Raw genomic sequence first — 14,960 nt, forward strand, 5'->3', positions numbered from 1 at the left:
TATAGATGATATTAATGTCTACATTTGTGTTGGGTTGAGTAGTCGGATGCAATGTCTACATCTAATATACTATGCTTCCTCGTGCTGAGTTGTAGCTGTATCATCATTTCTTGAATTATTCCTTGAGTCTTTACTTGAACTTATTGAGTTAGTAACCATTGCACTTATGTTTGTAGCTGTTGAATCTGATCCATCTTGTGTTGTCTCTGGATATGTTGCGATGTTACGATGTTATTAATTAATTAAACATTGGTTATATTATGTCTCAGTATACCATGTCTCATGATCGACAAGTTTCTATTGTTAGAAACCGAACTAGAGATGACAATAGTGATAGCGATGAAGATGAAATGGAACTAATTGCAATAGTTAGTGGCTTTATTATGGTTGTAGTGGGAGCATGGTTTGATAGGTTTCAGCATAAAGAAGTACCTTGGAACGAACATGAACGTGCAATTAAAAGAACATATTGGTTGGATTCCCTCATGAATGATAGGATTTGTAAAGAGCAGTTACGTATGGATCGGAGATGTTTTGATAAGTTATGCGAGGTTTTAGTTACTAGAGGAGACCTAGTTACTACTAGGAATGTGACCGTAATAGAAATTGTTGCTTTTTTTCTACATACTCTTGCCCATGATCTGAAGAATAGAACTATTGGTGCCGTGTTCACTCGTTCGGGAGAAACGGTAAGCCGTCAATTCCATACCGTGCTCAAAGCTGTGATGAAAATAGGCAAGTATTATATCAAGCAAGTAGATTTCAATGTGACTTATGATGGAGACAACAAGTGGAAGTGGTTTGAGGGGGCACTTGGGGCACTTGATGGGACACTTATTAAGATGACAGTTCCCGTTGAAGATCGACCTAGATATAGAGATAGGAAAGGAGATATTACTACCAATGTACTAGCTACATGTGATCCAAGTCTTCGGTTCAATTATGTTTTTCCTGGCTGGGAGGGATCGGCTTCTGATCCTCGCATTTTAGGGGACGCCCTACGAAGACCCAATGGTCTCAAAGTTCCTAGGAGTAAGCAAAACCTCAAGTAGCTTGAAATTATAATTCTTTATAATTTTACTTTCGTATATAATTTTTTTTAATGTCACAGATAAATATTTTCTTGTTGATTTGGGATATTCTAATGCACAAGGCTTCTTGGCTCCATATAAAGGTACATGTTACCATTTAAACTTGTGGAGAGGAAGTGCTCCTACAAACTACAAAGGATTGTTCAACTTGCGTCATTCATCCGCACGTAATACTATTGAAAGAGCCTTTGGGTTATTGAAAAAGAGGTGGGCTATATTGAGGAAAAGTAGCTTTTATGATAAGCAAACACAAGTAAGAATCATAAATGCATGCTTTATTCTCCATAATTTTGTTAGAGAAGAAAATTTGGATGAGGAGAATTTGTTAAATGAGGTGGACGATGATTTATCAAATGTAGAAGCTTTTGATACAATGGAGGATGAAGGGGAGGATTTCATTTCAAAGGCACAAGCCTCACCTCAATTGAACAACTTAAGAGATGAAATGTCACAAAAAATGTTCCGAGAATACCAAGCTCGAAGGGGGGCTACTTGATTGTGGTTATTTTTATTCTCTAGTAGTGTAGGTGTGTGAATGTGAATTTAGTACAATGTTTTGTATTCATATGCCAACACTTGTGATTGATTTTAGATAATGAAACCTTCTAAATGTGTTGTTTTGTTTTTGGTAGGTAATGAGCAATAAAAGAAGCTATGTGTCTTGGAATAAGCAGATGGATGACATTCTTACTCGAGTTTTGTTAGAACAAATCAACAACAAGGAAAAAGGAGATGGAGACTTTAAGCCTCAAGCTTACCAAGCTGTTGTTGATGAGTTAAAGAGAGAGCTAGGCATTGCACTTAATGTGGATCATGTGAGAAACCGAACTAAGTCGTGAAAGAAACACTATGGATGCATCACGGACATCAAGACTTATTCAAAATTTAAGTGGGATGATGAAAAAAAAATGATCGTAATCACAATGGAAGATCTACCTCAATGGACAGAATATATTAAGGTATGTATGGCTGAGTTTCTACTTGTATATTTCATTGACTAGTATAGATTAGTGAGTACTTCCCGTACCAATATTATTGTTTCCTAAATTGTGTAATTCCTATTACATATGCTTCAAAATCAAATATCTGTAATTCCTATTATTTTTCTTCAGCTCTGGACTAAAAAATGATAAAACGGAGTATTTGTAATATTATTTATTTTTGATATTTTGTCACTTTTATTACACTAAACTGAACCTTTTTAGTGGTGTGAGCTTATTTTTGTTGCACTGAATCGACTTATTCTAACTTGTTTTCATTGAAATGAATTTATTTTTACTCATCCAACTTGCTTGTGCTGAACTGAACTTCTTTAATGAATATTATGGTTTTAAGTGAAGAGAACACAACCTTAATTGGTCATGACATTATGAATCTGATAAATTGGTAATGGATCTTGTAAGATATTGTGGACAAGCAATATCAGGTAATCTTGAATCTTACCCGTTTATAGCTTTAGAACTTGATCCACCAATTGGCCAGTCCAGTTTAACCATCGAACTTTAAGCAGTTTGATGCATGTTGGAGGATGCTAACTGCGGTTCTTTATCCAAACTCTAACTCTAAACAAGCCATGACTGTTTAATGGATCAAGCTATTGCTTGTGAAGAATTGCAGTACTATTCTTCATATATTAGTGAGTACTTCCTCTACCAATATTATTGTTTCCTAAATTGTGTTACTATTGCTTATTTGCTTCTTCGTTTGCTAAATTGGGATTGTGATCGAGTAGGTAAACAAAAATGCTGCCCCTTATCGCAACAAGTGCATAGAAAATTGGGAAGATATTTGCACTTTATTTGGTGCGGATAGAGCCGTCGGGGATGGTGCAGAACAACACGAGGAGGCAGCGGATGCCATGGAGGGGGAGACGATCTGTGAACGAACAAGCTCTTCTAAGGATCCAACTAATTCAAGCTCTCGCAAGCGGAAAAAGGATAGTGTAGCTGATGCGGTAAATAGTTTTGCCGAGTCATTTAGAGAGTACGTGCAAAGCAAGATTAAAGACACTCCGAAACTCACTTGTCAAGAGATTCACGCTGTTGTTTCTCAAGTGCTTGGCATTTCTAGGATTCAGACTATGCGGGCAGTAAAGAAGTTTATGAATGGTAATCCCGACGAGTTTCTGATGTTGAAAGAACTACCGGAGGATGAGAAACTCGACTGGATACTCTTATGCCTTGATGAGTAGTTTGTACGTTACACTTTTGATATTCTATGTTAAGATAACTTTTAAAGTGACAATTTCGGATTATTGTAATATCTTAATACATTTTATTTGCTAATATTTAATATTTTTGGTTGAATGTAATTACAAGGTTATCCAAACAATGCTATAGAATTTAAATTTGGGAATTCAATTCCAATATTTTCCAAACAACTATGTGAATTTGAAATATAGAAATTCAATTCTTTGACTTCCAAACGAGATTGAAGAATTGAAAATGGAATTTAAATTCATAATTTCAATTTCTTGAATTGAATTACAAAAATTCAAATGAAATTCGTGTTTCCAAACGCTACCTAAGCTTATTTATATTCAAAAGTTTGTATTTTTCTCCGATGTACCAATCAAACTACTAAAATAGAAATTGTCGGTGGTCAGGAGGGAGGAAACAACATACGTAGGAATTAGGGTTCGTATTCTACTCTCAAAATCCTTATACTGATTCCTCTCAAATCTCAATGTTCAACGGGAAACCCTCAAAATTGAGCTAACCAATGTCATCTCTATCACTTTCCCCAGCTCTTGATATCCCAATTTCATCGGAATCAAATTCCTCTGCGACAATCGCCGAAACTTTGAGCCTAAAAACGGATGATCATCGGTTTTACAATTGGTTATTTGATTGCCATGGATTTTGGCACAACTTTTTTCTAATTTTATCTTCTGCGTTGTTCTTGTTGTACTTAGCATTTCAAGCTAAGAAATGCTACACGAAGCTTTGCAATGGAAGGTCTCACATTATTAACTCGTATTATGGAATTGTTTGGCTTGTTACCCTCCTCAATTTCGCTTGGTGTTGTCTTCAGGTATTTTCTTTAATTTGGATTCCTGTATTTTCTGTATTTTTTTTGGGTTGATTTTGATGTATGACTAGTATTGATTTCCGTTTGATAACAAACACACAAATAGGGAAAATTCCCGGTTTAAGCACATCAATTAGTGGTTCTATTTAATATATTTGACTATATTTGGTGTGATGATGTTGACTTTTGAACTGTTTTATGGTGCAAATCAAGGTTTTATTAGAAAGGTTGGAGAAGGAGAATTTAGGGTCTCAGCCGGAATTTCTAGGGGGATCTTACTCTACCAGATTTTTGACTTCATATCAAGTCCAAAAAATGAACACTATTAAAATCAAGATAAATGTATGAACATAAACAACAACAACAACAACAATAATATTAGAGCTTTAATCCCAAAAGATTGAAGTTGGCTGCATGAATAAATATATTAGTTCCAATCATCATTCACATGGATTCTTCTCCATTAAATATATTTCCAATTCACATGAACATTCACAGCATATATATTAGTATCTATAAGTATATTGAAATATTTGCATCATGGAAGGAAAATGAGGCCGTTCCATTATGATGGATTTTGAAGTTTACTTTCTGCATAACCCTTCTGTAGTAACAATCATTATAACATTGCGACTATTACCAATCGATGTGACATGGAGGAATCTTGGTGCATAAAGGTTCAAAGAGGTTGGAGTTTCAAGAACGGGAATCTTATATGTTGAGAACCTCTTGCGAAACTTCTCCATGCCTAGGACATTTTTTGTGGACCAGAAAGATGTTTCACATAACCCTTGGCTATCCCCTTTGCTCAAAAAATTTATTGTTGATGAAAGAAGAATTTAGCTTAATGATTAGAACCCTAACTTAACTTCATGTTATGCGAATCTTTTGTATCAATAATCCCTCCTATGTGACAACTGCAATATGAAACCAAATAGCAACATGCAATTATGATTTACTTCAATTCTAAGTAGCCACTGTCCAAGCAGAGTTTGGAAAGTCGGAGGTATGCAACTTTACCCTTTTAATAACAAAAATGTTGTTTTGAATGACCGCTGTAATAACAATTGAGAAGCACAAATGACTTACCCAATGATTGGGAATAATCTAACGACTGATTTATCCGGTTCAATTTGAATTGCTTATACACACAACTTGATGATTTGGTAAACTTCAAGCTAAACAAGTGATGTTCCAAACAAGTGAAGTTCTTCAAAGTATTTTTGGATTTGCAAATTAATTTGTGCACTGCAGAACACTACTTTGAGCGTGTATAAATAAGGTGTTTTTAAATGTACATGTGTGTATTAGGTCACAAATCTTTACTTACTGTAAAGCACATAGGGTATATATATATAAAGTACACATGTCATGCTTATGTGCTTCTCAATGTATTTGCATATTTTTTGGTCTAGTATATGCATGTGATTTATGTACCTTAGCTGAGTAGGATCTGTGGTGTATGGGATAATTACTATTCTTGGATCAGCTATACCCTGTATTTTTTTTATTTTTCTGACTGCTATTTGATTAGTCTAATATTTATTCTTTGTTTCAAGATAGGTTTTGTCTTATTTGTCTCACTAGTTTATCTCATCCATAGAAGGCGTCACTTGCAATGGCAATATTGGTAATAGTAATTACCTCCTGCTAATATTGAAGTGGAAAACTATTAAATAAAAGGTGCTTGTTTCCCTTCTCATTTGTTTAATTCATGGAAAGAAAAACATTAATGGGGTTTTCATCATTGTCATGGACTTGATCATATAAATAGGAGATAAGCGAGTGGATTGATCTATTGATTGCCTTATTTTTTCAATTTCTTTTGTGTATAGTGAGGGCTGCTGAGTCTTTCAGTTATTTATTTTGTAGTTCTTTTATTTGACAGATATGGGAGTGTACTCCAGGAAAGACGCTATCATGGAACCTTCTATCACTATTCACTACTTCAGGGTTGCTATTTCTGGAAGTGAGTTTGATTGCTTTTCTTCTTCAAGGAAATTATACAAGCAGTACAGAAGCTTTGACCCGTACATTTGCTATCTCCGCATTCCTAGTTGGTTTGGATATTTGTCTTAAGGTATTTATTGCTCATTCTCTAGCAATTATTCTCACTTTGTGGATAATATGTCCTAGCAGGTTCTGTTTCCGATTTTGTGGATTAAATCTGTTTTTCTTTGCTGTGTGCTTGTTGCCCGTAGGTTGTTTTTTCATGGTGATAGACTGTGTGATATTTAGTTTCATGTCGCTGCTGTAAATCTGTGACATAGCTGTTTTGTTGTCAGTTAAGTGGTAAAAGGATTCTCTCTGAGGGATATGTTCAAAGTTCTCACTTTCTGTAGCTGTCGCAATCATTAATTGTGGCTTACAATTGCTTCTTTTGCTCACCCTCCCATATACACATGCACAAAAAAACATTTGATAAAAAATAAGGAAAAAAGACATTGGATTCGCTGAAAGGATTCAAGAGAAAGAAAGTACAGGGTGTTGGTGCTATTGTCTGGTTTTCTTATTGTTGGCTTGTCTTTCTTAGTTGTCTTGTGCTGTTACGACTCCCTCCAGGAGTACCTTAAATATTTTTTTCTCTTGCTAGTTGCTACTCAGATAGCAGTCTAGCTAGCCGTTGAAGTTGAAACTTTCATGATCACCTATGTGACCGTGTCCCATATCATTCTTTTTCTGGCCTTATAAAAGATAAATCTCCTTCAATTGAGAGGTCGTGAAAGTTCCCATGTATCATATCTCTGAATTGACTGTTTTCCCAAGACCCAAATCATTTTTTGGCTCTTACTAAAGATTTTTCTTAAGTTGGGTTCTCCCCGACTTCAAGTCAACTCCACAAGCTTGTGATCATCTCAGATTTTTAATTTTAATAGAAATTGCATAAACTTTTCTTTTATTTACTGATCAACTCAGCTCATAATCAACTTGGCACGACAAGCATCTTGCAACTTTTAGATGTAGCCATCTTTATTAATTTGCCTTTTCTTGTCTTCTTATTTCTTACGTCCCTAATTCAATTGGGTTAAAGATTTATAGTTCTTTGGTTTTGATTATAATTAACTATAGTAAAATGACTCATTAAATCATATCCACTTAATGTGAAGTTTCAGATGATGTTACTACCAAGGGTCAATTGAAAAGAATCTCTACATTATCACTAACAAGTGTATAACAAGGATAAGGTTGGGTACATCCAACCCCTCAAACCCTACCGAGAGCCAGTTAATGGCATTGGAGCATTGTCTTGTTTTTCAGCTAGTCTCTTAAGAGACCGTCTCTTTGAGAGACGTATCTTGAGCCTAGCACATTAAAGATTAATGTCTACTTACCGTATTCTTAATGCCTACTTACATTATCCTTAATGCTTATTTGCCGTAACCTTAGTGCCTATTTTCAATATCTTAATTGTCTACTTACATTATTCTTAATGCTATGTAATGGGCCGGCCCAATTAGAGATGGTCTCTCAAAGAGACTGTCTCTCACAAGAATTTGTGCTTGTTTTTTCTTGTATCTTGAGGCTTCTCTATGATTACTGTCAGTTGAAGTCATTCATTATTAATGTCCTTGTATATTTATTCCATACTGCAAGTACAAATTATATACGTTCAAAAAATCATCTTCATTTGGTTTATGTACTGGAAATGCCACAAATTAAATTTTATGATCCTGGATGTTTTACCTTCAGGGAATTTATGTTTTTGCATTCGGGGTTCCATTATTCATTGAAAGTGAGCATTCACATCGAATGAAATGGGGTTTGTGGATTGTGCACAAGTTGGTGCCAACAGCAGTTTATGGCTTCATACTTTTCATGTACCATTCCAGCTGGAGAGAGAGGTTGCCAGGTAAATTGTGCGCAATTTGGTTTTTGAAAATTACGCAGCTGCAGTTGTAATATTTTTTTCCCTCATAAACTGGTACTTATTGCTCTGCAGCAAGACCTGCATATCACAAGTACATCACCATCATGTTCGGCGTAAATGGATTGACACTTTTTGCTTGTTTTCTTAGCGGAACTGGTTTTTGGTTCTGGTACGACATTTAAATTTTGTTCGTCACTTTGTATTACCATTTTACTACGCTATGTCCCACCACTTCCCTTTAACATCACTCGTACTATTTTTTCAGGCTCTATGATATCATAGATATATGCTACCATGCATTATACCTTCCTCTGATATACAAGACATTTTTAGCAGATTTTTTCCAGGTAATCGGTCTTTGGCTGTTCTGACAACTCGTTTCTTACTTGGCTTTCAATTCTTATATTTCTTCTGAGGTGAATGCTCTGCTTTGTGATGCCCTAACATCAGTTTTGCTTTTGGATGAATTTAGGAGGAAGACTTGAACTTGGATAATGTATACTACTCGGAGATGAAAGACGCTGGATTTTTCGATTCGGATTGGGAGTGATGACAATAAAACTTCGTGTAGGTTGCTTGTAAATTAGAATGGCTTGTTTTTGTGGCCCGTCAGTGGCCTGTGGCCCGTGGGTATAACCGTATAAATAAATATGTGAGTTTGTCATTTCTAGAAAACATGTTATCTGTTAACTTTCAAGAGACTAATATGTATTGTAAGTTGTAAGTAGAAGGGATCTTTAACAATGGGTGTTCTTACTCTTACCCAAATCCCATTTACAGACTAATTAAAACTTCTGTTCCACTTATTTTAGGATGTTCAATTTTTTACACATCACTCAAATTGGCAATGTGATTAAATTCTCTCTTTCCATTTTAATCCACAAATCCTTTTTTTTTTTTAATTTTGTTCCACAAAATGTCATTTATATGATTATTTTACTTGTTAATCTTTCCATCGATCTTGAATACTCCCTCTATTTTAATGATTTTTTTCTATTTCATTTGGGTACGTTTTCCTATCTCTAACGGTGCATAACTAGAAATTATAAAAAGTTGATATTAATAATTCATACGTTGATTTCACTTGATTATGTTTTACCTTATAAATTAAGAATAAAATACGAATTAATAATAAACTGTGAATAGTGTTAAAAAATCAAAAGGAACAAAATCACTGAACGGAAGTAATATTAAAATCTAATGTGAATTCTTAAATGTAGCAATTTTTTGTGGAATTTGTAATATATATTTCAATCTGCCGAACAAATTTGTACTAAAATTTGAATTAACATATTCCAACACTTTATCGAGCATCTTAACTTATTTGATATTCACTTAATCTGAATTTTTAAAATAAAGGTACTATTTTGTGGAAACAGAGCGGATTTAGAGGTGGCCTGCATAACAGTATAAGCCTTGGCCCCCTCCATTTCAGACCACCCCAGAAAAAATAGTAAAGCTAAAATTCATAACTGTGATGTGAGAAATGGAAAACTATCATCAGGTTTCAAATTTCTTTTTAAGATTGCTCGCCCAATTGAATACATGTTTTCAATGAAACGCAATATATATTAATGTAAAGAGGAACAATGTCACACAAACCATGAGCTCAATATGACCAATTTCATATACTGCTCTAATTTTTCAAACACAACGTTCTATCTCTAACAGAACACACAATATCAAGATGACGATAAGAAAAATTTTAAATATTCAAAACCAAGACAACACTTTTGATCCATGTTAACATAGATGATCTAATTCTTCTTCTGGAGTGCCTCGATAAGATCTGCAGCTTCTTTTATGGTTGTGATGGTTTGGGCACTCTCTTCCTCAACGGTTACACAGAATTCCTCCTCAAGCTTCATCACAATCTCAACCTGCAAGGAAAATTGAATGAAGTTTGTCGACAACTGAGAATTAACAGAAAGTGAGGAGAACAATAGCAGTTCTTAATTTGATGTTTTTACATCTCCAAACTATGACAACAAATACGGGTCCTGCTATTTATGGCTCCTTAAAATAGATCAATTTGGTAGGGATTAGTTCACCGCCACAACTAGAAACAAGTACAGCTGTCAGGTCGAAAAGGTACAGAAAAGTTTAGTTTAAAATACTTACTGTGTCAAGAGAATCAGCACCGAGTTCTTGAAACTTGGTTTCACCAGTAACTTCCTTGTCCTCTGACAAAGCCAACTGCTTTCTCACAATTTTACTGACCTTTTCTACTGTCTCTTGGTTAGCCTGCTCAAGGACGCCAAATACATGACATTAAAATGACAATATTAAAAGAGTCAAGGGGTGCACTAAAATTCCTGGGAACACTCGGAAGGATAATAGACTGAAAGAAATTTGCAACAGGATCACTCAACTCTTCCAATGAGTGTTCGAAAACAAACATGAATATGCATGTTGAACGATTGAATTGTTTGTAAGAATTACTCTTACTCAACTCGCAACCTCTTCAATACACCCTCATGTTGCGTTTCACTCACTCAGATTATTGAACATCATCAATGGTGCTTCTTCCGTAACACAGATAAACATTTTACATATTCTAGGATTGCACTCACATAGGATAAAGGTCAGTCTGTTCTGAAAACATAATTCATCAACTTCCATATGTTTAAGATTATACTTTAGCAATTTATATATATTCTAGGTTTGCAATCGCCTAGAAGTAGAATAAATGGTCATCATGAACAATCAGTCAATCTGTTCTGAAAATATAATTCATCAACTTTCCATTTATATTTCTGCAAAAAAAAGGTATTGTACTGTTTATTTCTACACTTGTTCTAGCATATATTCAAGTCTTAAGACGTAAGAATCTCTAAAGCATATGAATCCCCCAGAAGCAAAACTACAAACAGCTCACAACACAAATGGCCGTGCACATCATATTTACACCTACTTAGGTAACCCTAAGAATAATAATAGTAAACTTCTTTAGAAAGAAAATAACCACAATTAACCTATTTTCAGTAATTATTTAACTACGGATGAAAAACACATAATCATGCCGCCATGAGCTAGGTAACGATTATCCAAAAGTTGGTCTTAAACGTATACAATTGGCCAAACCCATATATTGAACAGATTGCCCAAATAATTTGTTTTAAATCCCTTGTCATGCACCCAAACATAATTGAGCTAAGGGTAGCAATAAAATATTAAACCAAAACTTTTCATCTATTAAAGACTAATTTTGTTAGACAAAAGTGGTCAAGGTAGTTCTGGGTCTTTTTTTTTTATTACATGGTCCTATTAGACACAATCACCTATTATCCTTTGGTAATGGCATAGTCCATTTATGTAGACATAAACAAAAATATGGAGAAAAAGACTAAAACAAAACAAATGAAAAGATGAAATATAAAAAACACAATAAAATGTGTTAAGGAAAGAGCCATACAGCACAAGAAACCCGCAAGCGAAGTGGCGCCTTTGGATATCTCCTTCCAATTGATACTGATGAATTCAGAGCATAATTCTTGGAGGTAAACTGACAAAGAAATTCGATCAACAGATTATGAATTCATAAAAAAGATCAATAGATCAAATCAACCAGAGAAATTCAGTGCCTAGCAACATAAAATTAAAACCTTTACTTGTAATGATGGACAAATTTGCAAATACATGTATAACAATTCCATTAAAAACAGCAAATAATCAATTTAGGAAGTAACATTATATTTCAACCCCTTAAAAATTACCAAATTGACGCTGAAGCTAAGAACAAATACTTGATTTAAATTTTATGATTAAAACCAGAAGAATTCTCTATTTTCCTAAAATACGTTTTAAAAAAACTTCAAGACAGAACAATGCGGCAAACGGCAAGAAAAATTAGCTGAACAATGTTAGTCAAAATTACAGATTTAGCTCAAACTTTTTATACAAATCAAAAAAAAATAGCGCTTCCTCCGTTCTAAAATACAATACATGCTACAGTTACGTTAATGACACTATTCATCATTCAAGTTTATTTTACATATAATGTGTAAGATCATTTTACATATAATGCGTAAGATCATCGTCTAATCACGTACTTTTAATGTTAATTTTTTTTAATTTTTAAATATATATAATTCAATATGTAAATAATCAACATAACACGGATAAAGTTAAGTTGGCAAATACTCCCACCAATTCACTACTAATGTCTCATTTGTTTTTTATACTCGATTCAATGCACTTATTTAATTCTAAATATGTCTAATTGTGCATAGTTAAAAATTATGAAAAGTTTGATATAAATAATTATGGAAAGTTTGATATAAATAATCTTTGCATTGACACGAATCAAACAAGATTCCATTTGATTATGTTTTAACTTATAGATTAATAATAAAATACAATTTAAGAACAAGAGATAAATAGTGTTGGGAAAGCGAATTGGAGGGAGTATACTAGAACCAAGGAAGTACGTTAAAACTGATAAAATAAAATAAAATAAAATAAAATAAAATAACAAAACGACAAGAGAAAACAGTCACCGTCATTCAGATTCAGAGATACTCCTAAGTCCCAAGTAATTAACAGAGCAACGACAATTTTATAAAAAAATAGTTTAAAATATCAATGAAAAAATATTTTCACGTTATTGATCACTTAAAATTAACGATGATGAAACGAATCCTTTCGGCTTTGCCTAACAAACAATTAACCACAAAAAATAACACAAATCAAACGCAAAAACAAAATCAGTTAAAGATGAATAAAAATTTAAGAAAAGGCATGATGATCGACAATAAATATAAAAAAGAAAGCAGATCCAAAAATGAGGTAAGCAGATCAAATAATCAGAAAAAAAGATAGAAATATACCGAGGTTTTAAGGCGGAGTACAGGATGGCAGGTGGCGGAGAGAGATGAACCGGTGACGGAAGCCATTGGAGGGAAAGGGAGAGAGAAAAAGAGAGTGTGAGAAAGGTGAAGAAGAATGGCGGAAGAGAAGAGAGAGAGAATGGAAGTGAGAAGAGAGGGTTTTTAAAATAAAGAAAAAGGGAAAGGACGGAGAATACGAAGAGCGTGATTCGTGAATATAAAGAAGGATGTATTTAAATTCCACATTTACAGATATACCAAACTTCAGCTGCCCTCGCTCTTCCTAGTTCCTACTATTACTTGTCTTGTTTTGTTACTTATTAGTTGTTGCTTGTTAACTTGTAAGTTGTAATAATCACCATTTGTCCCTATTTTCTTTAAGTCTACTATTAATGGTGTTTTTGGTTTTAGCTTTTTAGTTGAATTTTAACTTTTGGCTTATCCGTTGGTCAAACAGTTAAAAAAATATTTGATAAATGACTTTGGAAGCATCCGAAAGCTGGCTTTTAAGCCAAAATGAAAAAGTTGTTTCAACTAACTTTTTTACTTGTCTTTTGGCTTGTTGACCCATTTTTTCCTTAATAAACAGCTAACAGCTAATACTCGAAGTTACCAAACATTTCACAAATAGCTAGCTTTTTAGACTAACTTAAAAGCCAACAAAAATAATCAACATTTGTATATGGTCAAACAAGCCAACAAAAAAGCCAACGGCCAACAACTAACAATCAATTGCCAAACATCCTATATATTTTATCAAATATGATTTATTTTTATTTTTTGAAATATTGTTTCTAGAAAGTCAACCTATTAGTTGTCAGCAGATGAAAAGTTAACATATTGCTTATTTTAAAGATCTTAGATTTAACTCCTTTTTGCAAAGAAATAATCAAATGATTTGTAACCTATTATACTTGTTACTTTTGACTTTTTAACTTTTTAAACCTATAAAATATAAATTTGCCCCTTACTCTTTTACATCATCTTCACCTACTTTACGCCATCCACCACCAACTAGCACCAACTGCTAGACAAACCATCATGACCCCAGGCACCACCTATCGTAACCCCATCACCACTAGTCATGGTTATTAGAATCTTTAACACGGTCTACGATTCTATAATCCTACAATAAGAAAATAGGCGATCGATCTAGATCGTAAGTAGAATCTTAATATTGGTAGAATCGTGTGATCCTACTTAGCTGAAGATTTAGGTAGTAGGATCATAACAGGATTCTACAATCCTATAATCCAATCATACAAGAAAAGTTTCAATCGTAGAATATTTCATATAATCCAGACTTCACTTATGTATAAACATTATACCCACCCACCATTTGAACTTGCCCACCCCACTACAATCCCCATGATGCACACCCATCAAAGCTCCTCTCTACATCATTGACAACTAAGAATGCGGCTGGGATTGGTGTTAATGGGGTTGTGTAGGTTGTGGGGTGGACTAGGATTGTAAGTATTGATGAGATTGTGTGGATTGTGGTATTTGGCTGGGTTATTTAGGTGATTAAGGTGGTGGTTTTGGGACTGGTTTCGCTAATTGGTGGAGGGGGAAGTAGTTGCTGGCCTAGTGATTGTTTAAGCTGAGAGATAAAGCATGTACGGTGGTGGGCTGGGTAAGAGGATGAAAATTTTTCTTTTTCTAATTTAATATTTTTCTATTTCAAAAAAAAAATAAACCACTCAATCAGAACATGACATGTGGCATTTTGACTGAATATAATGGAGTAACTGGTTACTCTAGGTAGCCATTACATAGAAACTCTTTCTTTGTACAAAATGAACAAAAGGCTGGATTTTTAAAGAATAAATCGAATATTGACTCTTTATCTGTCGACAGCTAATAGGTTAGCTTTTAAAAGCAATTTTTTCCTAAAACTGTAGTTTGGAGCTGTCCACTGTTAATAACAGCGAACAAAGACTGAAGGTCAAAAAAAGTCAAAGATTTTGTTCGCTGTTATTAATAGCGAACAAAGACTTTCACAATTTTTTTACCTCCAGCCTTTGTTCGCTATTAATAACAGTGAACAGATGCGAGTTAAATTTTCAGATTTTCCTTCCTTCCTCATTTTCCCCCAATTCTATTAAACCCTAAAACCTCAGTCGACCTTTGCTCTCTCTT

General features: G+C 34.0%; 4 protein-coding genes across 5 annotated transcripts; 3 read left to right on the plus strand and 1 right to left on the minus strand.

The window, feature by feature from the left end:
* Positions 1-275: 275 nt before the first annotated feature.
* Positions 276-1,930, plus strand: LOC130818611 (uncharacterized). Its single transcript, XM_057684775.1, has 3 exons — positions 276-1,032; positions 1,112-1,497; positions 1,724-1,930. Exons 1-3 carry the CDS (start codon positions 276-278, stop codon positions 1,928-1,930), a joined length of 1,350 nt encoding a protein of 449 aa, XP_057540758.1.
* Positions 1,289-3,443, plus strand: LOC130818962 (uncharacterized). 2 transcript variants are annotated; one of them, XM_057685247.1, is made up of 3 exons: positions 1,490-1,618; positions 1,724-2,050; positions 2,824-3,437. In XM_057685247.1, the coding sequence occupies exons 2-3, from the start codon at positions 2,000-2,002 to the stop codon at positions 3,280-3,282; spliced, it is 510 nt and encodes a 169-aa protein (XP_057541230.1). In that variant the 5' UTR covers positions 1,490-1,618; positions 1,724-1,999; the 3' UTR covers positions 3,283-3,437. The 2 variants fall into 2 exon arrangements, with proteins under 2 accessions (XP_057541231.1, XP_057541230.1); XM_057685248.1 differs by having other exon boundaries at positions 1,289-2,050; positions 2,824-3,443.
* A 186-nt stretch (positions 3,444-3,629) lies between these two features.
* LOC130818963 (protein CANDIDATE G-PROTEIN COUPLED RECEPTOR 2-like) lies at positions 3,630-8,795 on the plus strand. Its single transcript, XM_057685249.1, has 6 exons — positions 3,630-4,124; positions 6,010-6,201; positions 7,812-7,971; positions 8,062-8,158; positions 8,255-8,336; positions 8,462-8,795. The coding sequence occupies exons 1-6, from the start codon at positions 3,813-3,815 to the stop codon at positions 8,537-8,539; spliced, it is 921 nt and encodes a 306-aa protein (XP_057541232.1). The 5' UTR covers positions 3,630-3,812; the 3' UTR covers positions 8,540-8,795.
* Positions 8,796-9,537: 742 nt separating this feature from the next.
* Positions 9,538-13,023, minus strand: LOC130818964 (acyl carrier protein 2, chloroplastic-like). Its single transcript, XM_057685250.1, has 4 exons — positions 12,819-13,023; positions 11,405-11,494; positions 10,111-10,233; positions 9,538-9,869 (listed from the first exon to the last, which is right to left on the minus strand). Exons 1-4 carry the CDS (start codon positions 12,882-12,884, stop codon positions 9,747-9,749), a joined length of 402 nt encoding a protein of 133 aa, XP_057541233.1. The 5' UTR covers positions 12,885-13,023; the 3' UTR covers positions 9,538-9,746.
* Positions 13,024-14,960: the final 1,937 nt, after the last annotated feature.

This window comes from Amaranthus tricolor, chromosome 7 (assembly GCF_026212465.1).
Source record: "Amaranthus tricolor cultivar Red isolate AtriRed21 chromosome 7, ASM2621246v1, whole genome shotgun sequence".
In the NCBI taxonomy this organism is placed as follows: domain Eukaryota; kingdom Viridiplantae; phylum Streptophyta; class Magnoliopsida; order Caryophyllales; family Amaranthaceae; genus Amaranthus; species Amaranthus tricolor.

Coding starts and splice junctions, on each gene's coding strand:
- LOC130818964 (XM_057685250.1), bottom strand. CDS start 12,884: ATGGCTTCCGTCACCGGTTCATCTCTCTCCGCCACCTGCCATCCTGTA. Junction 11,495..12,818: donor TACTCCGCCTTAAAACCTCG/GTATATTTCTAT, acceptor TTTCTTTGTCAG/TTTACCTCCAAGAATTATGC. Junction 10,234..11,404: donor GCTTGCGGGTTTCTTGTGCT/GTATGGCTCTTT, acceptor GTCCTTGAGCAG/GCTAACCAAGAGACAGTAGA.
- LOC130818611 (XM_057684775.1), top strand. CDS start 276: ATGTCTCATGATCGACAAGTTTCTATTGTTAGAAACCGAACTAGAGAT. Junction 1,033..1,111: donor TGGTCTCAAAGTTCCTAGGA/GTAAGCAAAACC, acceptor TTAATGTCACAG/ATAAATATTTTCTTGTTGAT. Junction 1,498..1,723: donor GGGAGGATTTCATTTCAAAG/GCACAAGCCTCA, acceptor TGTTTTTGGTAG/GTAATGAGCAATAAAAGAAG.
- LOC130818962 (XM_057685248.1), top strand. CDS start 2,000: ATGATCGTAATCACAATGGAAGATCTACCTCAATGGACAGAATATATT. Junction 2,051..2,823: donor AATGGACAGAATATATTAAG/GTATGTATGGCT, acceptor GTGATCGAGTAG/GTAAACAAAAATGCTGCCCC.
- LOC130818963 (XM_057685249.1), top strand. CDS start 3,813: ATGTCATCTCTATCACTTTCCCCAGCTCTTGATATCCCAATTTCATCG. Junction 6,202..7,811: donor GTTTGGATATTTGTCTTAAG/GTATTTATTGCT, acceptor TTTTACCTTCAG/GGAATTTATGTTTTTGCATT. Junction 8,337..8,461: donor TTTTAGCAGATTTTTTCCAG/GTAATCGGTCTT, acceptor GGATGAATTTAG/GAGGAAGACTTGAACTTGGA.